At 41.4% G+C, this 27854-nt stretch overlaps 1 protein-coding gene, 1 long non-coding RNA gene, 1 other non-coding gene and 1 pseudogene across 3 annotated transcripts in view; 1 reads left to right on the top strand and 3 right to left on the bottom strand.

Moving 5' to 3' along the window:
- Positions 1 to 332: 332 nt before the first annotated feature.
- LOC113913958 lies at positions 333 to 24166 on the top strand. The gene is made up of 4 exons (XR_003517319.1): positions 333 to 423; positions 19266 to 20005; positions 22138 to 22310; positions 23503 to 24166. It is a non-coding gene; the product is annotated as an uncharacterized LOC113913958 (long non-coding RNA).
- LOC113913957 lies at positions 879 to 1156 on the bottom strand (annotated as a pseudogene).
- MAML2 (mastermind like transcriptional coactivator 2) overlaps positions 2422 to 27854 on the bottom strand; it is a 342795-nt gene continuing 317362 nt past the window's right edge. The window contains exons 3-5 of the mRNA XM_027578501.2: positions 15511 to 15714; positions 10262 to 10376; positions 2422 to 6762 (exon numbers count right to left, since the gene is read on the bottom strand). Coding sequence (XP_027434302.1) covers positions 5744 to 6762; positions 10262 to 10376; positions 15511 to 15714 — 1338 coding nt within the window. The 3' untranslated portion in view covers positions 2422 to 5743. The remainder of the gene's footprint in view (positions 6763 to 10261; positions 10377 to 15510; positions 15715 to 27854) is intronic.
- On the bottom strand, positions 20265 to 20394 carry LOC113915629. The gene has a single exon (XR_003517773.1). It is a non-coding gene; the product is annotated as a small nucleolar RNA SNORA11 (small nucleolar RNA).

The following is a 27854-nucleotide window of genomic DNA, read 5'->3' as shown; positions in this document are numbered from 1 at the left end:
ATGGGAAAAAAAGTGTGTGTGGAAATAAAACAGCCAGAAAGGGACAGTAGACATTTGTGGTTTTATTTTACATCTCTCTCTCTTTCTTTTCCCTCTATCTTTTTTTTCCCCCTGATAATAGCAACCTGATTTTCCTTGGGGAAATCACCTCTTTCCCTCTCTTAGTTCATATGGTTTGGTGGTATTAATCCCCTCCAGGGATAGGCATTTGACTCAAGCCTGACCAATTAGAACACCGACTCTTGTTGGCCAAATCAAAGCTTGTTGAGATGCAAAGCTTGATTTTTTGAAAGGAAAGCATTCATTATTGTTTATGCTGGACTTGGAGTTGTGAGGATTTAAGCCTGGAGCTTTTAGCAACAGTTTTGCCACTATGAGAGCCGGGCCTGCCTGAGAATGGAGTCAAGGCACAGGGAAGCAAAGGTGAGAAACAGAAAAGAACCAATTATCGATGACATGGTTTACCTGAGGGATTTGGCTGTGCCTAAACCTTGTAAACTTTTCAGTTGTGTCAACCAGTGAATTCCTTTTCCTAAGCCTATTTGAGATGTTTTCTTTCCTTCCTTCTCTTTTCCTTCTTCTTTCCCTCCCATCTGCTGAAAGAGCCCTAAATATTATAAAAAAGTATGTATGCTCATGTATGTCCTGGAGCTAAAGATGACTTAAATTTGGTTAAAAGAGAACTTAAATGCTATTTATGTAAATAAACAAAAGCCCTCTTTTTTTTTAAGATTTTTTTTCATGGTAAAGTCTGCTTTATTGGTGGCAGTTAGTATGTCAATAAATATTGATCCCCAAAGAAGAACTCATTTATTTATCTGGTCCATAGAGAGCTGAATGAAACTGGACCAACCGCCTGCTGAGATGATAAACTGAAGTCAATCCTGCTTCTTGGGAAATGAAGCCATAGCTAGCTGACATATGGCATATGCTGTTCCAACTGTAAGGATCACAGTAGCTCTATACAGGAGGGCATCAGCTACTCCACCCTTTAGATGCACTGAATTCCATTATCCTCCTGAAATAGCTTTTGTTTCTCTGGAACTTTATTTTCAAACTGCCTGCGTGAAGCAGTACTTATGGTCCTCTGGGCAATCTGACGAAGAGCCAGCAGATTCCACATCTTGGCTCAGTTTCTATCCACCAACCGCGACAACCTACCACCAGGAACTTAAGATTTTATTTTTAAGCCACCTCTACAGTCAACACAGGGCTTGAACTCACAATCCTAAGATCAAGAGTCTCACGCTCCACTGACTGAGCCAGCCAGGCGCCCCAACCCTCTTATTACTGCATGGAAGGAGGTGACTAGAGCATTTGTTTTTTTTAAAAATCTAAGGTCAGTGTGTTTTGTTAACTCCCATGATACAATGTTTTAGTTATGTTAAAGCTGCCAATGAAGTTGATCCTAGGCCACTACCTGTACTTTATTATAGCAACTTAGGAAGTAATACTTAAAAGATATTACTATCATTTAAACTCACAAACCCTAATATATACGCATGGCGGACACTATTCAAAGTATTGATTTCCTCCTTCCTAGCAGGCAAATATTTTCTTTATGAAATCCTATGATCTCACAGGAAAATGACCTTTTAATATTATATTCCAGCTTTCAATCTTTAGGACTTGATTTGTAGTCAGTGGGCTAATCACAGACGTTGCCTGTTTGTGAACGGTCTAGCTCTGGCTCACTATGAGGAGCGCTCTTTTTATGTGATTGATTGATTGATTTTAAGATTTTGTTTATTTATTTGACAGAGAGAGACACAGTGAGAGAGGGAACACAGCAGGGGGAGTGGCAGAGGGAGAAGCAGGCCTCCCCTGGAGCAGGGAGCCTGATGTGGGGCTCTATCCCAGGACCTGGGATCATGACCTGAGCCAAAGGCAGACGCTTACCGACTGAGCCACCCAGGTGCCCCTCATGTGATTTAATTTCAAAGGAGGTGGCTGCTTTGTTCCGTAAAGTTGACTGATAACCTGAAGATTTTCAAAAGGTTGAACAGTGAGTTCTTTAGTTTAAAAATAATAATGGTATTTGAGTTTTTTGTGGTTAATTTTCCATTTAGCTTTGAAAAAAAAACAACAATCAGAATTTTATAGTTGAAAAGGAATATAGAACTATTTCAGCCCTGTGCTCTCATTTCTGGGTGAGGAAACAATAGTTACAGAGATACCAAATGGAAATAGATAAAATGTTTAAGAATTTGAACTGCCTTTGGCAACCACAGCATGGGAAGAAGCAAAGCTCCTGGTTTATTCGTACTTGCTTTTACTCTCTCTTCTCTCAAGTCTGCTTCCATGGGTGCAACCCGGGATTCATAGGCAATTTTAGAATTACACAATTCTTTCTCTTAATTTGTGTGTATTTTCTTTATTTTTATTGATGTTGATTTTGTTTACTACTGAACTTCCCAGAGTCATTGGACCGGGACCACATAGAATGTCAATTTTATTATTGCTCCATTAATAACACGAATAAAGAGGATAATGCCACACATCTTCCTGGCAGAGGGGGAAGGGACAGTGGAATCCCAGCAACACACTTCAACAGGGGAGCAAGAACATTGGTGAGAAAGGTTCCCATTGCCTCCTCCCGCCTTTTTCTTAACCTCTTTGACCCTCAAGAAGGAATGTGTAAATATGCTCAGTGAAGCTGTGTTTACCTGGCCTTGTGTTCACTCAGGCTTGGCCTGAACAGGTGCCCAGGCAAAGGCCCACCATGCCTGAGAATGTGTTTCTTCGGTATTTATTGGTGCTGTGCATACAGGATTTTAAAACAAACCTTCTAAGTGAACTAAAGAGCACTGAAAAGAGACAAGACAGCATTTCACTAGAAGCTTCCCAGAGACTAAATGTGCCCATCGCTATTAATAGTTCTCAGAACTTTCTGTGATATAGCAACAGTATTGTTGGTGACTGAAAGTATGATTTCATACAAGAGAACCACTTCCGAATTTTTTAAAACTATTTTTTAACACATGAAATTACACACAATACAAAATACTTGTTTTACAAGTTGAAATCTTTACAGTTATGGGTACAGTTACAGTAATGCAAGTAATATTAGTGCATTCACTCAGAGCAAGGTTATTTATCTTCATTGGGCTTAACACAAAGCCAAGAATGAATTATTTGCCTAAACTGCTTACTAGTCTTTGAATTAAAAAAAAAAATGACTTCTACCTCCTGTTTAATATGTTAGAATGATAAACAATGCCAAGAATTAAGTAGTCCGGTATCTATATAAATGGGAGATTGGATTCCAATAGCTTTTACGTTGTAAATCTTCAAGTTTGGGCTATATTCTGTCTATCAAATTGTCATCATCTCAGCTTTCAGGAAAATTACGTCATCTTTGGTCATAGGCTGCCAAAAAACAGAAACTATAGACTACACCATTTTTTTCCAAAGAATCCTGTATTTTAATGAGTAGCTGAATAAATAGACATTAATTATGAAATTCACATTAAGATAGAAGAAAATCCAAACATTCTGATTGCTTTATCTCTTAAATTTGATAGCTACTACAAAACATACTATTTATGTTAGGGTAAAAATAAGCTGAATCACAGGAGTGTAACTGGGAAGTACTGGCAAATATATACAGTAACATGGAGGAGTCATAAAATAAAAGTGTTTATATGTACATATTTTTTTTCCTTTTTTGCATGGAGAAACACTGTTTTATAAAATGGGAAAACACACAGTAGACCACATGCAACAAGAACCAATACAATGTGCACAGCAGTAGGATCAAATAAGACAAAAGAACTATGGGTTTAAAAAATAATTTGGGAGCAGAAAAAAAAAAGAAAAAATTGAAACCTGGAATGCTTTCTTCTTGAGGTTTCAGAATATAAATTTGTCTAACAAGCCTCTTGATAGTTTTCAAAAGTTCCCACTTGACCTCTTACGGTTTAAGTGTAGAGCTAAAAATAAACCATATTATACAAAACTTTGTATATTAGCATACAAAAGGTAACAATTTACTTTTTGTATAAAATATAACCTTTTGATAGTATATTTATTTCACATATGTATAAATATAACCCAAAGAATATGTTTTAAGTATTTCTACCAAAATATTCTTTACAAAAGTTTACAAAACAAGTCATTTATTCATATTTACAACCTAGCACAGAAAAGATTCTGGGCCAGTGATGTTGGTATTGTGTAAAAGAAAGAGTGTTCTTCTAGACATTTTAAAGATTGAGAGAGGGCTTTGCAGAACTTTCAAAATATGATCTTTTTTAGCACAGGTATCAAAAGACTTATTTATTAAACAAGTCCAGTTAAATTACATCTGATAATTGAGTATGTGGGCATATAACTAAAAAGGTTGAAGATAACCTATGTTCTTCTGTAACGAGGAAAATGATAGTGATATTTTGCATCCATTCCAAATCAGCACATGTCCTCCCCATTTTATAGCTGATCTGTGTGTGGGCGCTGAGGTGAGATGACTCAACAAAAACTCCTTCTTTGATACAGTGCTCAGCCCTGAGGGAGAAAACCTGGATAATGCAGGGTCCGTCTAGCATGTGGTGAAGATATATTATATCAGGGAGCCAAGAATGAATACATTGCTACTGGAACAGATCACATTCTCTTTAGCTGTTCACCCAAAATATGCCCAAATCAGGACAGATTGTTTTCTCTCTCAATTATGCTTTCCTTCAAACCCTGTGAAATAGATTTGTACCCAACCATACCCACCATTTCTTGTCCTGATCTTCTGTTTCTTATCTCCAATCAAAACAAGATACCTTCTTATCTCCGTTTTCTTACAAGTCAGTCTCTGGTCATCAAAATAAGCAGGGAAGACAAGGCTCAATTTCACTCGGCATGGGAACTAACCAGCAGGCTTGATCACAAGAAGCAACACCCCAGGTTATTTGTGGCTAGATAAATCTCCTCTGTAGCCATGTCCCATGGGATGTTTTCTTTTTGAAATAGTGAAATCTGATGCAGACATATATGCACCAATATTTCAGTATGATTAGGACAAGTTGTGATTTTTATCTAAGACTTGGAAATGGATTCAGGAATTGACTGTGGAAGCCCAAATAAAGTTGGAGAGCTGCAATCTTGTTTCACCACTAGACATGGCATGTTGCGGAAGTACGGCGTATGTGGGAAAACTGACCAAGTGAGAGGTGAATCTGGGGAAGAAACTCTATAATCCATTGGATGTTCTCTAGTTTCTCTGGCTTTGCTCTACTTGGGGCACTGTTTGGTTACTCCAAACAAACCTATAACATTTTAATCTACCCTGGACGTCTTAGGAAAACTAAATGAAAAGACAGGAGTGTGAAGATTAAACCACACTTATTATCTATTAGAGCAAATGAAGGAATTTGTTGCTGGGAACTAGAACCTCCATATGACATGGGATTTAGCAAGCGACAAGCTCTATTACTTTTCTTTCAGGGAGGAAAGGAGCTTGGGAAGCCTATTTTACACAACTAATTACACATCAACATCACAGTTCTGTTTGGGAAAACTGGATACTGTGTCCTGGAGTTTAGATAGGGAAAGGTGATCCCAAGATTTTACTTTCAGGTTTGAGACTTAAAACAAACATTTGAACCAAGCACTGCAGTTAACTTTCTGCTTCCATGTGTAAGCCAAGGTATCTTCACATAGTCCAACTAAAAGTCAAGAGTTTGGCCTTTACAGAGTCCTTGTGAAATACTGCCTTTTAGTGCGTGGAGTTTATTAATTGTCTCCCTCTTCTCCTTTAAGAGTTGTTCCCCAAGATCTCATCAAGATTGATGTCTTTCATCCAGTCGTCATTACCAGGCTCTGTCTTCAATAAAGAATCAATGAAATCAGCATCGCTGTTCAGGGCAGGGCCCATGTTATCGGTCTGTTGGTTGAGAAAGTCAAAAGCTAAGTCACTGCCATGGTCAGTTCCTTGAAAAGCCCTGGAACTTTGGTTGGGCGAAGGGAAACTGCCCGGGGTCAGGGATGGCGGCTGGCTCAGGCCTGTCCTCGACTGACTCAACCCTGTTCCTGACTGGTTCAAATTAGGCAAAATTTGTGTGCTGAGCTGACTGGGTCTGAGGTTCAGACTTCTGAGTGGACCCATGGTCTGTCCATTTAATGTTTGGCTCATTTGGTTCATGGGTCTCATCTGCACTGCTGGTGTGAGCTGGTTAGGAGGAGCCACTGGCCTCTGAGAAAACTGCTGGCTGCCCACTGCCTGTTGTAGGGACTGGGTTGGAGTATAGGCTGCAGGTGCACCTGTGGGGAAGCGGACTGCTGTGGACTTCAGGGCTTCCTGTTGTTTGGCTGTTGCTTCTTGAGAGGCCCAGTTTGGTGCTGTTGTGCTGGATGTGATCATTACATTCGACGTTCTCTGTGCTGGCATGCTTGCCATGCTGTGGGTTAAATTTGGTCTTACCTGCTGCGAACTGCTAACAGGTCCAGCTCCAAAAGTGGCTACGTTATTATTATTATTACTTGCCCCTAAGGTAGGTGGCCGTGGCATCAGAGGGGTGGTTTGATTTGCTATCAGTTGGTTTGGGTTTCTCTGCTGGGTCAGCTGATTCACTCCTGAAGTGACGCTGTATGTGCCAGGTTGACTGCAAGGCAGATTTCCATACATCCCCATATTCTGAACTGCTGTGGGTAACGATGGCATTCTCGTCCCATGCGAAGTAGACATGAGGCTGGAATTCGAAGTCAAAATGGTATGTGTTGAAACTGGGTTTGCCAAAGCCTGGTTAGAGTTTAAACTCACAGCTGATGAGCCACCTGAGAAAAAGAAGATAATTATATTAGTTTATAACCATAGGTTATCTCCTCTTTTATAGCAGTTTGCAATAACTTATCCACTCTGAAACTGTTTTCAGGTGTAAGAACAAATAAAGAGAAACCATCATTACAGCATCTTATATAAAAGGAGTAAGACAGCTTTTGGAGGGAAGTATCATCTAGGTCACCCCTTGGTCAAGAGTTTACATATTACAGAGAAAAAGCCTACGGTAAAATGGCTCTGGTTTTTAGGTTTTACTTTATTCCTCTTCTGGAGTCATTGAGGGGAGGTGATGGTCAATCTTCCTTTCATTTTGAATTAGCTCTACTCTGTTCCAAGACCAAAGGCTAGAACCTTGATTAATCAGCTATTGTGAAATCCAGGCTACTGGTTACCTCAGGGTCCAAATAAGAAAGTGTGGATGAATCCTATATATGGCTGCTAGATTAATATTCCACACCTATGGCCATGAAAATCATGTCCAGTTATTCATCCGCATCATCCCCATCAAGAAGCTTCCATGAGTGGCCCCCAACTGTCCAAAGGGAAAATTCCCATCTCTTTAAACATCTGGAATTCAAGGTGTCCATGCTCCAGTGATGATTTCCATGTAGAAAGCCCTCCACTCCAGGAGGTATAGTTACTATTGCATTGTTATCCACATACCATGAGCCACCTGTGCTCATGTTATGTCCCTCTCATATGATGCCCTTAACTCCCCGAACCCTACTTTTCCTTCAAAGCTCAGGCCAAAGTCTAAGCCCCTTCACTGAGCTTCGCCTGATACTCCAGCCTGCTCTTTCCAGCAGGATTTGCTCTTTGAAGTTTTCACTTAGCACTTAAAGCTTCTGTATTGGGAAATCCATGGAACCTCAAAGTGGAACCATGAATCATAGGCTGCCAGATAGGGAGGCGTATCACGTATCAGATAGTGATTAGTCAACATGTTAAAATCTTCCTGACTCAGGGAGGTGAAAGTCATCATGGGAAGACATCTTGAGAAGCAAAAATGGATAAAAGTAAGTGTCTGGTGGATGATTAAGTTCCACGGGGGAAAGCATTTTTGCCTGTTTGGTTCACTGTCCTAGAGAAAAGTCTAGTGGATGGTGCAAAGTAGGTATTTAATTTATATTAAATGAATGAATGAGTAAATGAGAGATTGAAGCAAATATATAACTTCGAGAAAGATACTCTTTTAAAGTACTCTCCCTGCACAGATGCAGGGAGGCCCAGAGAATCAGAAATGCTAAGGAAGGAGAATTAGACACACACAGAAATATCAGAACATTACTGTAGGAGAAGAACATGGCTGTGGTTGTAGCTCTAGGGAACCCCAGAACTGTTTGGGGATAGTTAGCATGGCTAGCTTTGAGCTACCCCGAAGGGCTCAAGTCCTTGCTATTTGTTTTAAAATGTCTCCCATTAGACTATAGACCCCTTGAAGGCAGGAACAGTCTCTTGTATCTCCCTGTATGTCCAGACAAGCCCTGCACTGGGAGGGCAGGAAGAGTTTGATAAAGAGGGATCAGAGTCGGGTATGAGATGCTGGAACAGTAAAGAGTTGACAGACAGCCAATGAGGGTAAGCAACAGCATCTCGGTATCTAAGGATTTCACGGGAAGGGAATGGACACTATGAAAGTGCTATGAGAAAAAAATTTAGAGGTTTTAAAAATCATTCCCTCTAGGTGCCCTCTATTTTGACAATAAGCCCTGAGAAGGTTTTTAAGAGGAGAGCAATAGTTTTAAACAACCACAATAGAGAGAATTTCCATAAAGGTCACAAAATGGTAATCACAGTTAATATTTAGAAGTCCCGAATATGTGGTAAAAATTGTTCCATGTACTTTTCATACATCATCTCTAATATTAACAATTTGGGCAAGGTGATTATTACTGCACTGAGATTAAAGTAAAAAATGATAAAAGAGTTTGTGTTGCGCTTGTTGGTTATTTCATTCTCAGAAGACATGGGAAGTACAATACTCTAGAGTACTGATTCTTATCCATTTGGGGGTCGGCAATTGGATGCCAAGGATCCCTCCCTTAGGAAGAAGCCCATGTGCACTGTGAAAGGAACTCGCAGGTGCCTACCAAGCATCCAACCTCCCTGTCTCCCTTAGAAACAGACCCTTGATTTTGCAGCAATGTGCCAAGCTGAAAAACCACATTTCCCAAACTTCCTCAGTGATGGAAAGGTCCAGATGAATAAATTTTCGCTAGAAGCGGAAGTTACTAGGTAAATTTTGGCTAGAAGTAGAAGTTACAAGAAACCTATTTTATCTTTTTTAAAAGATTTTATTTATTTATTTGAGAGAGAGAGAGAGAGGGAGCACAAGTGGGGGAGCAGCAGAGGGATAGGGAGAGGCATAGACTCCCTGAGCAGGGAGCCCGACGTGGGACTCGATCCCAGGACCCAGAGATCATGACCTGAGCCAAAGGCAGATATTTAACCAAGTGAGCCACCCAGGTGCCCCTCAAGAAACCTCTTCTAAAAAGAGAATCTGACTCATTTGGGAGGGCATTTTACCTCTTCCTTTCTTTCATCCTTCTACCTGGAATACGATGAAGGATGGTGGTGTGGTGGCCACAGGGCAGCCCTTAGGGTGGAAGCTCCATGTGAAAGACGGTGGAGTAGGGAGATGGAAGAAGCCTTGACCCCTGACAACACTGTACAGCCACCTAATCAGCCTGAGACTGCAATCCTTGAGACTCTTTTATATGAATGGGAAAAGAAAAGCCCAAACATCCACCTTGAATTTTGTATAATATTTCCAAGGCTCCTAGCCTCCCCTGAACCCACTGATAGGCCATGGTGTAAGAAGCCATGTTCCAAATGAACCTCCATCGTGTCCTTCCGCCACACTGAGGACAAGTGGAGACAAGAGGATCGGGCTTTATGCAAGTGCCAAGAGGGAAGGATGTCGGCTTACCTTACATGATCTGGGTCAGGGTACCTTGCTGGGAGGAGAATGGTGGAACCGAGGAGTTAGAAAATATTGAAGCTCTCTTGAACCCTCAGAGGTACTTCGAAGGGCGGTGAAATACGTGAATAGAGGACAAGAATTGGCAAGAAATGATGAAAAGACTAAACACCACTCAACTTTGGTCTTGATCTGCAAGTTAAATGGGAGCTAGTGCAGGATCCTAAGAAAGATGCTACATTTCCCTATGAGGTGGGGAGAGGAGGAAATGTTAAAAACGGAACAGTTTTTTTCTTCTACAGTTATGATTTTTACTGATTTTTTAAAAATTTTATTTATTTATTAGAAAGAGAGACAGCGAGAGAGAGAGAGAGGGCATGAGCGGGGGCGAGGAGCGGAGGGAGAAGGAGAGGGAGAACTGGAGGGAGAGGGAGAAGCAGACTCCCCACTGAGCAGGGAGCCCGATGCGGGGCTCGATCCCGGGACTCCAGATCATGACCTGAGCCGAAGGCAGACGCTTAACTGACTGAGCCACCCAGGTGCCCCGTTTTTAACTGATTTTTAAGACTACTCACCAGAATACTGAGCAGCAGTTGGCTGTATATTGCCCGTGTTTCTTCTTTGGTCTTTGTAATCTGGTGGTGGCCTTGTCAAATGTCTATTTATCTGATCCTGCGGAGCAATCTTCTCCTTGAATATACAAATGAAATCACGTTAAGTTGCATGCTTACTTTCTCACTTGTAAACATTTATAGACTGTCATTCAAAAAAGTAAGACTGCAAGAAAAATTTTGCAGCCATTGTTGCAAATCATACACCTTATATACTAGTGTTACTTCAGAAACTGGTCTTTTCAATTTCAATAAATCTCCTGCGTGGAAGTATAATTTCTACCTCTCCTCAACACTCAATGTGTGTTTTGGGTCTAGCAACTAATCTCATTTTCTTTATTTTGCCATTAGATTTCAGTGAGAGCTAAATTCCTGTGATTTTTGAGATGGTGTTTCTAGTTTTATTTTGTAGCACACCTGATATGCTTTGGTACCTATTATTTAATTCTGGTCCCATGGAGTGTGGAAGGCATAGGAGTAGGGTTACCAGAGAAAATACAGGACACTTGGAAACTCTATATTTTTATTTGTTAAGTCTGGCAACCCCAGATAAGAGAAGATGCCAGGAGATACCCTATCAGGTATTGGTAGGGGCCTTATTACATATTACCTCATTTTCCCCCCTCTAAAATAACGCTTGAAATAGGTGTGATTATTCCCACTTAATAGATGAAGAAATGGAAGCTTCCTTAGGCCAAGTAACTTGCCAAAGATCAGAGCAGTAGAACAGAAATCGAATCCTGAGTCAAAGACTCTGGCCCTTTCCCTGCCACACAATACAATACTTGCTTCTCTGTTTCTCTGTGCCCCATTCTCAAAGCACAGCAGTCTCCCAGGTCCCCTTCTTTTCTTCCTTCTGGAATCAGCCACCTTTAGATCTCTAGAGGAGGTCAGTTTGGGAGCTAAGAGAGGAAATGGGTACATTCTTTTTATATTGTCAACGCCTTTAGCCAAAGACTACCAGGAACACACCTGCTGGGTTTATTACTCATTGCAGCATGGGGGACACTGGGGTGTCTCAGCACTAGAGCATTAGAAAGAACCTATCCTAGGATTTGGGCATTGATTGGATGATTTAGGGAGGGTCTAAGGAAGCAATGATTTGTTCTAGGTTGTAAGCTGTCAAAGTGAGGTTGATTCCATTATTGAGTAAAGAAGTAGCCGTTGCTCATTTAGCAAAAGGAGGGGTTGGTATTTTGTGGGTTACAGAGTGACCTTGTGTCTGTATTTAGATAAAATTATGAAGTGGCCTTATTTTGTCTCATTTTGTCATGGTCTCGGAGTAATCCCATCTGAGGTTGGTATTCGTTCATCTGACAAAAACCAAAATGGCCTGGCTGCAAGTGTCATATCAATCTGGACAATCAGGGACTGCTTTTTTTTTTTTTCCTCAACGTGGATCAGGAAGTTTTTAGAATTGCTTTACTGCAACTTTGTATGCACCCCAAAGCAACCTCCATTTTCAAAGATAAACATAACTGGCATAGGTAGACAGAGAACAATATAATTATAGAAAAGTCAATAAATAGAAAAGAAAACTGTGTAAAGATAGATGGATAAATTAGATGGAGGCCAAATGTGCACTGGCCAACTTAGATCCCATTTGAACCATGTATTTCTCAGTTTCCCATCAAATTCCAAACTTTCAAAGTAGAACAAATCTACTACAAAGGAAAAAAAAAAGGACCTTAACACAACAACAAACCAAGTTCAAATTTTGGTTCTAAGAAAAAAACTTGAAAGACTCACAGGGGTTTTGGGGCATCAAGTAATTCGTATGAAACACAATTTTGATGAGCTAAGTGTAAATGAATCAGAAACATATGGATTACATTTCTTTTAAATATGGGTTTACAAATTAAGGAAAAAAGTGGTTGGTGAAAATCTTTATGGTTTTGCCCAAACCCTAAATGTTTAAGAAACAGCTTGAGATGTTCCATGAACCCAAATGTGGTGATGTTCAACCATGCCTATTGTAAACTATTGTGCAAGCTGACAGTTTTGATATTTTTGCCAAGCATGGGACTTTCTGAATTCTTCTCTTTTTCAAAAGAGAAGAATTTCTATCATTTTTTCTATCATTTTTTCTTATGTAAGTAGGTGTTTCTGCTGTTTATACTGAAGAAAACAGGATTTGTCCATGGGTGTGTGTGTGTGTGTGTGTGTGTGTGTGTGTGTGTGTGTAGAGAGAGAGAGAGAGAGAGAGAGAGAGAGACGGAGACAGAGAGAGATAGAGAAACAGAGAAGAGAGGGTCAGGCTCTTGGTTCCCCACTAAAGACTAGATCTCAAATCTGAACTTATTTTTATGTATATTCAATCTACTTACCGACCTTTTATTTCCCTGAGGGCTAAATTAGGTTGCTCCAAGGGTTAACAACACATCTCTGGACACCTGAGTTTCTTGAACTACTTGCTCGCACATGAGCTAGATTTAACGGCCTGGTATATGGACTATCATGGAGAGGCCCTGTTGCCACTTCACGCTGAGAGGTAGCAAAGACCCGATTGTGACAGGGAATGCGGGCTGCTCCCATTCCCATTCCATGCAAGAGGATGACAGTCCCCTTCTGTGTAAGCGTAAACTCACAGGCCATCCCTGAGACTACAGGAAATTGAACTTCTCAACTAATGTCTCATCTCGGACCCAATAATTCAACCCAATAACCTGAAAACCTACTATAGAAATAATCTCTGTCGCGTTTATCGGTCCTGCTTCAGTTTTGCCATCTCAAAATGTGCAATGTAGATAATTCTAGGACCTCCCTCATAACTCCGATTGTAAGGACCAGTCCTTTACCTCTGTGAAAGCTTGGCATGGCACCTGGCACACAGAAGGTGCACGAAATGTGTTGGTTATCATGACGCCCATCGTGTTACTCATGACTCGTCTTTCCTCTTTGGGCTTCATTGGTGGGAGAATAACGGGGAGTAAGGATAACGCACTTTCATGAGAAAATGTCTCAATTTAGGCGCCTTTCTGGCCTTGCCAACTGATTGGAAATGACTACATTAGCATATGATAATGTAAAGCCAGATCAAAGACTGTTTCTTCCTGGATATGCTAAAAAGCACAGGCACCCTCAATGGCGTCCAAACAAAGACCAATGTGAGTGGTTTGTAAAAAGTACAAAACAGCAGTCCCATTTCTCATTCATCTCTCACAGCTTATGCCACTGCCCTTTGCAACTGTCCCAGAGGTGACTCAACTGGGGCCCAGTGAGAGTCTGGCCAGCGCCAGGACACGACCGTTGGGGCACGTTTCCTTGCCTTTTAATCAGAGCTGAAAATCCAGAAATTCGACCTCTGTATGTTATAATTCAACACAGGAGTACTGATGGGAATAATGAGAGTCAATCGGAGATTGCATGTTTTTCTCTCCTAGCGCCCTCGTTTCTGAGCTATTTAGTTGATGAAGATCAAAAAAAGGGAGGGAGTTGGTGGGACAGCTGGAGTTTCCAAAACTTACAGAAGATTTGTAGAAGAAATTGGTTGTGTTGCCTTGTGATCGAGTCCGTGACACCCCTATACCTGATACCTTAGGGCAGTACTCAAGGTCACCTGTACACTTACTGCTCACTATTCCTTATTCATCCCTAACTATATCTTCTCTCCTGCTCTCGACTCCAAACTTACTCCGTTTGTCATTCCTCAAAAATAATGATTATGTTCCTCTTTACACTTTTCATCTTGTATTAAATATTTTAGAATATAGTCTCAAGCCCATCAACAAATATACACCTGGGCTGTACCTTTTGTTGGCCCCTCCTCACCTAGTCTATCCATCAGAATCCAACAGTCTTCAAGGTCAAAGTCAAAGTCAAATTTTACCTCTTCTAGGAGACTTTCTTTAATCTCTCCAGGATGGATGTTATCTTTCCTCCATTACCTTTTCTCTTCCTCTGTTCACACCTTTATTGTAATGCAAATCTGAGTTTAGCACTTCCTTGTTTCAAATCCTTAAAGTCCTCTCCCTTGCTTTTCAGACAGTGTGAATTTATCAAGCTCTACCCTAGGGCCTCTCATCTCTGGTCTCCTTGCCTATTACTTCCTTAACCTCTACTTCCATCTACTACATCATTATACGTTATTGTCTCTGAGTCTTTGAATATGCTGGTTCTTCTGGCCTGAACACTCCCCTCCTCTTTCTCCCATCACCTACTTCACCTTCAGATCTTCAGTAGACATAACTTCCTCTCTGAAACCATTTCCAGTACTCACTATACTACAGCATTTAATCACCTGCCTTCCAATTACCTGTATTTCACATCCTTGTGGGCTCTAAGCTCCTTAAGGACAAAGACACGGTCTATCTTATTTATAGCCATTTTCTCAGCGTAAATTCACTAATATTTACCGAACGAATGATAGCACTTACCACATCCTAGATTTCTGACTTTTACTACAAAGCTCCTTGAGCTTTTTGTTTTGTTTTTCACATCTCTGTGTACCTTGACTCTATCAACTTGGAGATGGTTAACTTTGCCCCTTTTTTCTTTCATTTGGCCAAACTGTCTAAAGGGAGAGAATGAAACTTGGAGATGGGCTTGGTGTTCGGAGGCAGGGGGGTTTGAACCTGTGCCTGAGTGTATGTCTGAGGACGCGGAAGGGAGAGCAGATAACAGTGAAGAAGGGCTAATGCTCGGGTCCTGCTGGGGAAATAACCATCTTGCCTTTCTTTAAGGCCAGTTAACTATGGTGAAAGTTGGAAATATATCCTCAGTTTTTGTTAAAAACATCCCCCCTTCTGAGATGCTTTATTTTGGAAGTCAAATTTTCAGTTTTGAAACCCCATGCTGGCTTTTACAACTGTTTTGGAAACTCCTTTTATCTCTAAAATCAGTTTGAATTCAAGTCGATTAAAGTTCTGTCCACGATTTCTGCTCCGCGGGGCTATAGCCCCAAAATGGCTCCTTTTGCCTGATTCAAACACCCATGCTGGTGGTTCTTAACATTCCTGGGCTGGGCAGGGCTAGTTAGGTGGGGTGCCATGCATTCCAACTGTCCACCAGCTGGTAAATCAAGTGTTTTTTTTTTTTTTTCCCTGCAGCACTTTAACTTAGGTATAGAATTAGCTTCTCTTATAGCCAGGATACTCTTGTTGCTCTCACCTAAGCAGGCACAGAGAAAAAGGCAGTGACCAGAAAGGGAAAATAATTAATTCCCTCTGTTAGGCTAATAGGTACGTGTAGTAGAAATTAGGAGAAAGTTTTACCGCATCAACCAGCATCTGCTGCTGGAGGAGAAGCTGCTGTTTCTGCTCCATGATCTGCCTCTGTAGAGTCTGTTTCTTTCCCATCAATTGCTGATTCAACAGTGATGGCTGGGAGTTCACATAACCACTTCCGGTGTTTGGATTTGAGCAGGGGTTGGGACTTGGACTGGGGCCTGTGTTCTGGCCTACCACAGAGTGTTGATCCTAAAGGAGAGAAGGGGGTAAGAGGGGGAAGCTACTGTAATTAAAAGAAGAAAAATGTAGCACAAAGATCATAAGCTTAGATTCCAAACATTTTTCATCTTGTTGAGATCAAACATGGTTAAATGGGTTGGAGATCAGAGAATTGCCTTTCAAATGTAGGAGAAATCAATGCGTATTACAGCAAACAAAGCGGCTGGGTTAATGACATTAGGGCACTAGAAAAGCTCCCATATGACTCTGATGGTGGAACCTCCACATTCCAGAAGGCATTTATGGAACCTCAAAGAAAACGACCATAAAAGCGTATGGCAAACCTCTCAATTGCTCAGGAACAAACACATCATAAAGTAACAAGTTCTTCCTTTTCCTTAAAGCTAGCACAGATCATTGCTGATCCTGCAACGAAAATTATGTTTTAAGGCATATGTTCAAAAGTTGAATAACCATTTTGGTCAGGAGGGGCCCAGCTTTCTGTGATAAGATGGGAAGACCTGTGAGTTTCTGTTTTACAAACACTCTGAAACCTGGAAGGGACTTTAGTTTTCAGAGACTTGTCAATTTTGCTCCCTGGTCAGGAAGTCAGGAATTTCAGTGTATCAATCAGTAAAAGCACACCCAACCGACAATGAGAAAGCATAGATTAAAAACTCAACATTGTATAGTAGTAATACTGGGTATTGGTGAACTGCCATTCTAACTCAAGGTCTCTACCAATCTTTTTTTTTTTTAAGATTTTATTTATTTTTTGACAGAGAGAGACAGCAAGAGAGGGAACAGAAGCAGGGGGAGTGGGAGAGGGAGAAGCAGGCTTCCCACCGAGCAGGGAGCCTGATGTGGGGCTTGATCCCAGGATCCTGGGATCATGACCTGAGCCAAAGGCAGTTGCTTAATGACTGAGCCACCCAGGGCCCCAAGGTCTCTATCAGTCTTAAGGCATTGACCCTGCAGGGCAGAAAGCTAAACCTAGCCAAACGTTTTCATGAATTCCCAATGCCATGTTCAGGCTTGGACACTGTTGGAGTTACAAGAACTTCAGAAAACTCTAGCTGTACACAGTTGGGGTTACAAGAACTCTTCCCACCTTGAAGAATGTATCTAGTTAGGGAAGAAATGACATGCTTACATGTAAAAATACAAGAAAATACAGGATCAAGTCTTAGATATGATACAAGTACTAAGTCAAAGGTCCTCACATTTTGATGATATTCACTGGGGAGACAGATGCTCTGGACTTGCTCCAGAAATTCCGAGGCTATAGACTGGGTCCCTGGTCAGGAAATTCTAATACTCATTGGTCCAGAGTATGCTCTTTGAGAAACACTGGCATGTGGGAGCAATAAAATCCAACTTTCATTCCCCATCTGGACTGTGTGAAGTTACAAGACATTAAAAAGATAAAGCAACTCTCATGATGCCTGATGAGCAGTTGTATATACTCCATTTGTGGAAAGTCTCTTCCCTTTTATCTCCTTCTTTTTCTTTAGTTATGTACTATGCTTTAAAAAAGAGTCCACAGCCTGGAGAAGTAGGAAATGTGACCTTGCTTTAGTAATTCTTGGGGCTACAGAGCTCATCAACGACCTCAAAAGCAAAGGGATACAAAATAATCCTAAAGATGACCAGGCACTTAGCCTTATTACAGGCCAGGCCCTGTCCTCAATGTGTTATGTGATTGACCACATTTTTAATCCTCCCAACGAAACAATGAGCAAGAACTAATAATATCGTCCCAATTTTGCAGATGAGAAAACCGAGCTGAGAGATCACACAAGTAGTTGAGGAAGATTTGAAGCCAGGTCTGTCTGACTTCAGAATTCTTTCTCAATCACTGTACCTGTTGTCTCTCAGCTAGGATCAGACATGTTGAGGAAAAAGGTGCTCATGCTTCTAAACTGTGCAGACCCACCTGCCCATGGAGCACATGTTGATTGAACACCCTCTGCATGGGTGAACACCCTCAATCAGGCACGTGGAAGGGAGTGTGGTGGGGAGAAGGGCAGGCTGTGGGGTCTGGGAGGGGGCGGTACTCCTCACCAGTTACCTAAAAATAACGGGAGCCATCTCTGAGGCGGACACATCCTCCGTGCAGTTTTAAATAACCATCCTCTGACACCTCTGCACACAATGCCCAGTCAGTTCTCTCAGAGTTAAATCCATCTTGGTTCTTGGGGGAAAATGTTCACCCCACATGTCCTACAAGCCGCTAGGGATATGGGCCTGGAGACAAGCACATGAGGGTCATTAACACAATGGCAGTGGATGATCTGTGTGTCGAGCGCTCTTGGAGGGCAGGTAGAGAAGGGAGTACCTGGAGGACTGAGTGTTGAATCTCTGGTCCGCCCAGATGAATGAGAGCAAAGCAGAGCCTGCAACAGGGAAAAACGGGGGGCAGGAGGAGGGGCATCAGACAAGAGTAAAGATGACCAGCAGTGATGCTAGAGGAAATCAAGGTGAGAGAGAATATAGTGGAGGCAGTGGTTGGCCCTTCACTCTCCGCCCTCAACCAGAATAGAAACCATCTGCCCTTTTCTAGGATATAATAATTTGAAGTTTAGTGCCAAGACTGTGTGTGAAAAGAGGATTTCATGTTTTAAGAAACTGGTTGACAAACATACACAAAAACTCAATGCATTTTGCTTCTCAGTCTTCTTTGCACGGTCACAAGATCATGAGCTCTGCAGATGAGCCCGCTGGAATTCATATCCCAGTTCTGGCACTTGTTGGCTGTGTGATCTGGGAAAAGTTAATTTACCTCCATGAGCTTCAATGTCCTTATCTGTAAAATGGGCACAAGAACAGTACTGACTTCATGAGATCCTTGTGAGAATGAGAGGAGATGCTACAATGCCAATAATACTAAGCACAGAGTTAGCACTTAATAAGCGACGGCTGCTCATAATTGTTAGCGTTATATCCATACACAGGAGGAGTCTGTTTTGTTTGTTGACTGCGAAGCAAGGGAGACGGGCCTTGCAGATGGCACAGAGCTGTTCTGTGTCGACTCTATCAGAAATGCCGAGGTCTCAGTTACATTGCGGAGAGTGAGCTACTGATGGGCTCGGGGAATGACCTTCATCCTCCTACCTGGAGATGTCGGAAGAGGAGCTGAGAGCCATTCTCTGATGGAAGCTCTTTTGGAGGGTGCTTCCTTCATCCGGGTTGGGGGTTTGGCTCAGGGCCCTGATACGTTGTTTTTTTCTGTGCTAGTTTTTATTTCTTAACATCCAATTATTTATTAATAGAGCAGCCAATATACACTTACTAAGTACTGTGAATTAATTTCTTCATTTGTAAAACAGAAGTAATTATATTAATGACATAAAATTAAACCAGATGAAATTTAGAACAGTTCTAAGCACTTTGTAGGTACTCGATTACATTTTAGCAATTACTATTTTTCTTCTTTCTTCCTTTATTATTTTGCATATGGCAGAGATGTTCTAGAAACAATTATGTTTGTTAAGAAGCTTATGCCGTAAGTGTATTTGGATTGCAGATGCGGTGTGTTTAGCTCCCATATTTTATTTAATTTATTTTTTTGTTTTCTTAAGGTTGCAACTTTAATGTAACACTGATACCAAGAACATGACAACAGGACAAAAGCACACAACAAAAGCAGGAAGGGCGAAGACAGCTTCCTCTTGCGTGCCACCTTGGATAGGCAGGTAGAAGGTGCCCCTAGTGCTGTGTTATAAGAAGGAGTCTGAGGAGGCACTCTGGCTTGGCGAGTGACTGCTGCAGGTCATCAGCACTGATGGATCTGGGAGAAGTTGGCACTTGCTCTGGCAGCATTTCTGGCGGGGATGATGGAGCTGGTGCTGGGCCCATCAAGAATGTGGTGCTGGCCCCCCCACTGGAGCCACGGCTGATGCCAGCTCTCCCAGTGCCTCTCCAGTTGGCATGGTTGCCATTCAGAATTACTGATGGTATCTAGCCCAGAAAGCCAAGGGAACCCCGGCCCAGCGATTGCTAAAATCTCCATCCTAATACCACGTCAGAAGCTCCACCTGTGTGTCATCCCAGCTCCACCGTCCAATCAGCGCTTCATCCCCGATGTCCATCTGGGCCCTCATCTGGGCCCTGGCATGTTCCTCAGCCATATCCACATCCATCATCTTGAACGCATCATCCACAGCCTCCAAGAAATGAGCTTTCCCTTCCCGGGGTCTCGGCTCTGATGCTGGGTGATGAATCTCAGCACACCCACCTTGCTGGTCTTGTGGAAGGCTCTCAGACCCCAGAGGAATTCATACTCCACTGGGCTGCTATTGGGGATCTTCTTGTATTCCAGGTACCTCAGTGCAGGAGGATGATAAACGTCTGCGTCCAGCCAGGAAAACCTGTTGTACCAGTGGCTCCCAGGTGGCGCCTTCCCAGGCCCAGTGCTGCAGCTCAGTTCCTGCGGGGTGGGGGTGGGGGGCTGTTCTGACCCTCCAGCCCATGTCTCACTCCCACGCTCACTCCCAGGGCTTCCGCCTCCAGGATTGAGGCCTACAAAGCCTTAGGCTGCTGGTCCTATCCAGAAGCCATGTGGAGATGCAGGTTGGGACACATGTAGGGTGTCTGTTCATAGGAAGGCCACACGTTTTGTGCCCCTTGTCACAGCGAACCCAGATTCCTGTTGGGTGTGTTATAAACAGAGGGGCCATTTCTTCAGGTTCCCTGCTCTGAGCACACCCCATGCCCCCATCATATTTTAAACACAAGTTGTGCCCTCCAGTGGGCCATAGTCCCCACTATTTCTTATTTTATTATATCTACCCATTTCCCTCATTTCTATCACTTGCCTGGCTCATGTAGGCACTTGAAGATAAGATCTCTGGCTTATCCTTTATCTGGGAATCTAAGAGGCACACATCACATACCCCCATGGACATCCTCACTCAAAGTTGCTGCAGGAAAAAGCAATGCATAACAATTTCCATTAGGTGGTATGATACCTACTGGAGCTTTATGATTAAAATCCAGATCTTCTAATGCCTAATCTAGTCACCTGTGCATCCATCCATCCATTCATGAATTCCGATAAATTTTACTGAATATCTACAATATGCTAGGCAGTTTTCTATTTTTTTCTAGAGACTTTCTAGAGATTAAAAAATTATTTAGAAAGGGGAAAGATGAAGAGAAAAAGGTGGGCAGAATGCTTAGTGTTGGCAAAACTGGTGAACTTCAAATTAATTTCCAGGGAAATCTGGAAAACTAGCCTCCTCTAAGATTTAGAAAAGATCTGCCTACCAAGAAAATGCAACTACATCTCTTTCTCTCTCTAATCAAACAGATGGACGGAACTAAATTTAGTTTCATCCCTTCACAATACCAAAAGATATAAAAATAAGAGATAAGCTCTCTTTTGGAATTCTGTACAAGATTTTTAAGCCTTGTAGCTTCTGGCCCGTGGGCCTTACCATGTACTCCACCATGCACATTCTTTCATTGCATGATTGAAGTAATATTTGGCTGGTGCTACACTTTTTTGCCCTTATGTTCGCTATGAAACACGAAACACCTCCTTACACAGGCTTGCTGTCATTGCCAAGATGTTGTGCAAACTTCAGTACATAAAATATTTTGAAAGAAAAATATGCTCTGCTGCGCTGGGTTTGATTTCCATATTCAGCCTCACTCTTTGCCTTCCGTTCAGCCCATGTAGAACGTGGCCTTATAGAAATCAGTCTGGTTCTATTTCAACACGCATGGTCTCCTTAAAGCTCATGAAGACCATGGTAAAAATGGCACATCCTCAGCCTGTAGATGAGTGTCTCTGTGTGTGTGTGTGTGTGTGTGTGTGTGTGTGAGAGAGAGAGAGAGAGAGAGAGAGATTGTGAATGATTTAGGCCATTTCCACTGAAGCAGTCTTTTATGACAGAAAACCCAGTTTTCTAGAGAAACTGGAGTTAAAGGCTGATCTGGCAGCTAATAACAGCCATATGATTGGTTCAAATCATGAACCTGAATGATCTTTCATTTTATGTGTGTGTGTGTGTGTGTGTGTGTGTGTGTATTTTCTCCTTCTACCAATAAAATTACAGTATTTGATGCTAACCTACAAAATAGGCTTCTGATCCTATCCTCCTGGGATTTAATATAAATTTACATTTAATACGCACTTAGTTTTTCACATTTGCACATGTGTGCGCGTGCGTGTGTGTGTGTGTATTTAAGAGTTTAAAGTCCTGTTATAGTATTAGGTAAGCCACTGAGTTAGAGTAGTATGCCAGCGCTGAGATATGGTTAAAGCTTCTTGATCCTTCTTTTCACCAGCACAGGACTGCCAGGCCAATGAAAGCATACCTGTATTCTTCTAATAAAGTTCTGCCAATAATTAAGTTATGTCTTTAGAATTATTATCTTCACTCTACCTGATTCATTTATTCAACAAATATTTGTTGAGCATCTACTATGCATTATGCATTCTTCTAGGCCTTGGGGATCAGAGTCCAGGCAGCCTGCTGAAAAAACCCTGCAGCTTGTCTATACTTTCAAGTTTTCCAACTGGACTACTGATGGAAAATATATCTTCCAGAATGGTCTCAAGGATGCTAGAAAACCATTGGTAAATCAGGTGTGTGATGACCAAAGCTGTTTGCCCAAAGGTAAGTGGCAGTGTGTGAGGTTGATTTACATTCATAGGAAGCTAGAAGCATGTTTAATGTATGGAAAGCATGGTAAAAGAATGCTTTCCCATATTTGTTACTTTGTTGCTTAGTATTTTGTCCACAGATTACTATGGGAAGTGCTAACTCAGCAAGGAGGCAAAACATGTGTCTAGAAGACCTGGCAGAAAATTAAGGAGATACTTGAACTCTTGTAAATGGGCACCCTTTTCTTTAGGGGACAAATGACTTGTTCTTCCTGTTATTAACTATTTCTCTCAAAGCCAGGTTGAAGTCCCTTTGAAAAAATGTCCAAATTGTACAGTTAGAAATAAATTCCACTATTCTAGCCCTAGCAGCTCATTCACCAAGACCTCTTTAAAATGTCAGGGATCAAAATTTAAAGAGAATGTAGGAAAAATAAAAAATCTTGTAACTCTTAGTACCACACATTGGAGGACAGTCCTGGCCACTGGGTTTTACTTTGATAAAATGTCTTTGTAAGCCATGCTTAATATGTGAGGGATCTTTCAAAAAGATGTTAACTAATAAAAATACTGCGATTACCACTTTCTTTCATTTAATGGAATGCAAAGGCTCTGTCAAGCAGGATTGATTTCAGCAAAAGTTAGAATAGGGTCCAATTAGACATGTCTTCAAGCAGCAAACAAAAATATCCCCGGTTTCTTTGAAGTATGTTGAGATATTAAGACTCATTGAACTCAGCCATTTTTACTGTTAAAACAGTTCTGTGGACTGAACACTGTGACATCGTTCATTTCACAAAGCAAGCAAAGTTACCAGGCAGGTATTGTTCTCTTAATATTAAAAAAAAAAACACTCTAAAAAATATTTGTCTTCTTCCGGGCATCTGGGTAAAATGGCTCTCTGTTTTTCTTATTTTGGAAGGGGGATATATAATGATTTTTCCCCCCACAAAAATGAAGTAATGTAAGTTACTTGGGATCCATGAGAGTATTTTGGCGTGGGATGACTGCCCTTTCTTTTTCTTGGCTTCCAGAGCTAGGCATCTGCAATTTGCAAAGCAAATTCAAGATAAAGTACCCAGCTGGGCAAGTTTGTACAGTAGATCTCATAAACTGGTTTGCTATTCAATCTTTCTTCCCCGCTCTTCTCTCTCTCCCTCTTCTTTGCCTGTCTCCATGAACTAACTGCTTAACTGTTCCTCCAGGCTATTCATCTTCTGAACTGTCTACTTATGAAGCCATTTATTTATCTCTACGCCTGAGAAACAAGTTGCCTGAACTGTTTCAGATTCCCTGCAAGCTGGCAGCCCCACTAAAGTTATTTATTTGGGGCACAGAGAGTGAGGTGGCTGTGTGGGGCTAAAATAATCGAGCTGTTCTTGCCCTTCATGGCAACAATGACAATAAAACAATTATCAGGAAATCGTCCAGGAAACAACTTTCAAACTGAAAGACTGAAGGGATGAAACACTCCTGTCTTCAGGCTGCTTGTCGTCCATCTCAAGGGTCCGCAAACTGTGGCACGACCGGTCAAGCCCAGATTGCCACCTTTCTTGGTAACCACAGTTCTACTGGCACCTAGCCATGCGCGCGCATTTCCGTGTTGTCTGGGGCCACCTTCCCATGCATGACAGAGCTGAAGAGCCGTGGCAGAGTCCTCATGGACCCCAATGCCTAAAATATTTACTATCTGGCCCTTCGTGGAAAGAGTTTCCTGATCCTTGCCCTATTTGGCTGTACTGGCTAAGGAACTGCTTATGTGAAATTGATAAAATGCCTTCGAGAAAGTACCCAGCAATCCTTGGAAGGGACTGGTGAGTTGGGAACGAGAAACGGCTATCAAGAGATCTGTTTACAATCACCCTCCACTCCAGCCACCATTACAAACTGTGACAGCTGAAAAAGCATCCAGCTTCATCTTCCAGATGAAGACACTGCCCAGAAAGCTTAACAAAATGACTTGCACGAGGTCACAGACCTACCTAAAAGATGAAGAACACAACACAAACCCAGGAAAATGTATTAAGGAGAGACCAATGGAACCAAACCTATCTGCCTAGGAGAACTGTAGCTTGTCTGATGGAACTGGCTTGTCAGGGGTGAGGGGTGGGGTTGGGAAAATGTGGGAAGGTGGAACATGCAAACACAGAAGATTTTATTTGGACTAGTATTTTTCTTTGTCCTTTGCAATTACGAATAGTAGCTGCCTTTTCCTTCTACTTAATAGGGCATTTTTCTCTGCTTGCTCGGAACCTCCTCCTTTACCCTACAGGGAAACCCTGATCATATGTTTATAATTTGTTTGGTTTAAATGATCAGAATGAAGTTTGTGGTCACTGTAGAGTTCATCCTTCAGATGTTACCTAATTTTCAAGTCACCAGGACACTGCATCTATTCTTAGCCTCTGGGGTGGACACTTATTATGGGTTGGCACAGAGGACCAGTTCCATGAGCGAGGAAACAGCATTTAGGTGGGAGAGCAGCCAGGAACATAACGTCAGTGGGTCAGGGCGGAGTGGGAAGAGTTTGGTAATTCAGGGGAAGGAATGAGAAATTTTTCTTAAAAGAGAAACTCTTTAACTTTAGAAGGGCTCTTTGTGGCAGACCTGAAATTTCTGCTCTGTAAGTTAGCGTTTAGCTTTCTGTCCCTAGAGCAGTGGTTTCCAACTTTTCTTTGGATAACACAGTCTTTGCAAGGTTTCACAAAGCTATGGATTCTGCCTCTTCTCCCTTCGCCACCCCCCCCCCCCACGTACACATACAACTAACAATTTTGTCTACATTTTCAGGGAGTTTACACATTTTCTAAACATCCACAGACCATCCATTGACCTCAGGTTTAGAACTCCACCTTCTGCCCCTCAAAGGTTAGTGTTTATGAAAGTAACGAAATGATTTTCCACTCGGATACATGCTCTACACTGCACTCCCAGCTTAAAACTATCCATGGCTCCTCTCGGCCTTTGGAATCAAGTCCTAGCCCCTGCAAATGGCAGAGAAGGCCCTCCCTGATCTGGCCTCCGCATCTTTCCCCAGTCTCATCTCTCAACACATGCTTTCTTCACTCTGTCCTAGAGTGAAATTAACCTCCTTGCAATTCCTCAAACTCACAGAGCTCCTTCTCCTCTCTGAATTTTTGCATTTGCTCACAACATCTCTGCCTGGAGCCCTCTTGCCCTGCTCCTCCCTACCCAGGGATCACTCACTCTTTCTAGGCTCAGTTCAGATGTCATGTTTTCAGGAAGTCTTCTCTGGCCTCCCAGCGCTCTTCGGTGCCCCTCTTCTGTGCTTCCGTAACAACTGGTACTGGCTCATTAGGGACCATTTTTTACTCTGTATCACAACTTTTGTTTGCTTATATCTACCTCCCAGTAGAAGGGCTTGGAAGGCTGGGACGTTCATCATGTTTTTCCTGGTATACAGCAGACCCTCCATACATGTGTTTTTTTAATAAATAAATACATAGATAAACGAAGAAGCCACATGAAGTAGAAAATGGGGTCAGAACTTCCTGCTGTCAGGCACATGGGATAAAAATCCTAGCTCTTTTCAAAGGCAACTGGAAAGCCAATGTAGGACAGAGAGGCAAAGGTTGAGCAACACTGTAGAATCCAGTGTTGCTTTTCTGAGTGTATCACTTTAGGATGGCCCACAGCATAAAGGATATTCTAGAAAGAAAAAGAGCTAGTGGTAAGCAATGATGGAGAACATGATTGATGGTGGTAGTGGGTAGTAGTAGATATGTTGGAAGGCAGGAAGAAGGCACACCACTGGAGTACAGTTTCTACCAATAGTTATCATTTTTTGAAAGCTATGTACAAGGCCCTGTGTTGAGGGCTTGACATTTATTACCTCATTTAATCTCCTCAATAATTGTTTTAATTATGATTCCCATTTTAAGATGAGGAGATAGGTTAAGAAATTTGTCTTTTTAAAAAAACATATGCCTTTAAAATGCAAAGAACCTTAAAGGCTTAACAGAATAAGGTAACTGGCAAAATATTTAAAAAATATCCCTCTGTTCTAAAAGCAATTTGAGTGGGTAGACAGCAATAGTGAAAAGTAGACTCTGGAATCAGGCAAAACTGGGTCCAAATCCCAATCCCAAATAATCCCCAAATATGGGGGTAATAATATCTTCCTCAATATTACCTCAACAAATGGCAGAAAGTAAGTGAAGTGCTTAGTATAGTAGTATCTGGTATGCAACAGACTCGAAATAAATAAATATTATCTCCTCTTAAATAAATCTGATATTTACTGAGTATCAAACACACACATTAAGGTACCAGACTAAACAAAATGTAATTTCTGATCCTCAGATAGTGAGGACAGCATGCTGTTTACAATAATACCAGCAATGAACCAACAAGCAATAATTGTCCAGAGATGTGCTCAGTCACTTCACAATAGCAAAGCATTTCACCACTGTCTCCACCAATTAAAACAAGATTAGGGAATTGTGTTTAAGGTTAATGTTATCTTTTGTTGAGCCTATTCTATAACTCATGTTGATATTAATCCCTTCCTCTTCTTCCTTCCGTATAATGTGTAACTACATTAGGTTTATAACTCCTCTGTACAAAAACATTCATTTCAAAGGGACATATATCAGGAACCGGTTTTCTACCCTAAAACTGTGCTTTTCCTCTAGAAGTGTCTGGAAGGTGTTATGGTTTTGGATGAGATAAATATCAACATTTTCTGTTCTCACTGAAAGTGAAGGCAATCCACTACAACAAGTAGTGACAAAGAAGGAAGAAGAGGTAAGTGACGCCACTGTTCAGAAGGAAGGAAAAAACAGTTTAAAGGGCTGGTTCTCAAATCAAAATGATGTCCAAATTATACACAAAACAAATCTTGGATTTTTACAAATTGATTTCCCTAGGTGGCTTCTAATACTTGGAGAGAAATGTAAGATTTTTCCTTTGGAAATAATAATAAAAAAAAATAATACAGAATTTTGACTCTAGAATTTCACTTTAATGAAAATTTTATAGACTACCTTTAGCTTCTTATCTCTTTAAGATAGAGAAGTGAGAAATCTAAGAAAATTCTTACATGCCTCCTGTGGTATCACATGACAAAACACTATAATGATGAAAAATGTAACCTTTGTAGTCAACATGCCCAGGTTTAAATATTTCCTCCATGACTTACTAATTGTTCTCAGGCAAGTTATAAAAGTCTCAATGTCTCAGTTTCTCCTCTGTTAAGGGGCAAATAACACTGCCTTCCTCATATAATTGCTGTGTGGCTTAAATAAAATTAAGTAGGTAAAATATGCGGCAGTCTTTGGCTCATAGGAGGTATGCAAGAAAAGTTAGCATTTATTTGAAACTATGGTTTTCTTTGATAATTTTTCCTTATTCTTCTTACTTACACAAACTGACATTATTTCATTGATTCTTGTAGGAATCTGGTTCATGTGACCTGCGCACCTTGCTAATTTCATAGTCTTCTCTTTTAAACTCTTTAGACCTTATTTTCTTCAATCTTAAGATAATGGAAGTTAGATTATAATCTCTAAATTCCATTCTAGTGCTAGAGTTGTTG

Source organism: Zalophus californianus, chromosome 11 (assembly GCF_009762305.2).
Source record: "Zalophus californianus isolate mZalCal1 chromosome 11, mZalCal1.pri.v2, whole genome shotgun sequence".
Taxonomy (NCBI): Eukaryota; Metazoa; Chordata; class Mammalia; order Carnivora; family Otariidae; genus Zalophus; species Zalophus californianus.
This window is presented reverse-complemented; position numbering and strand designations above follow the sequence as displayed.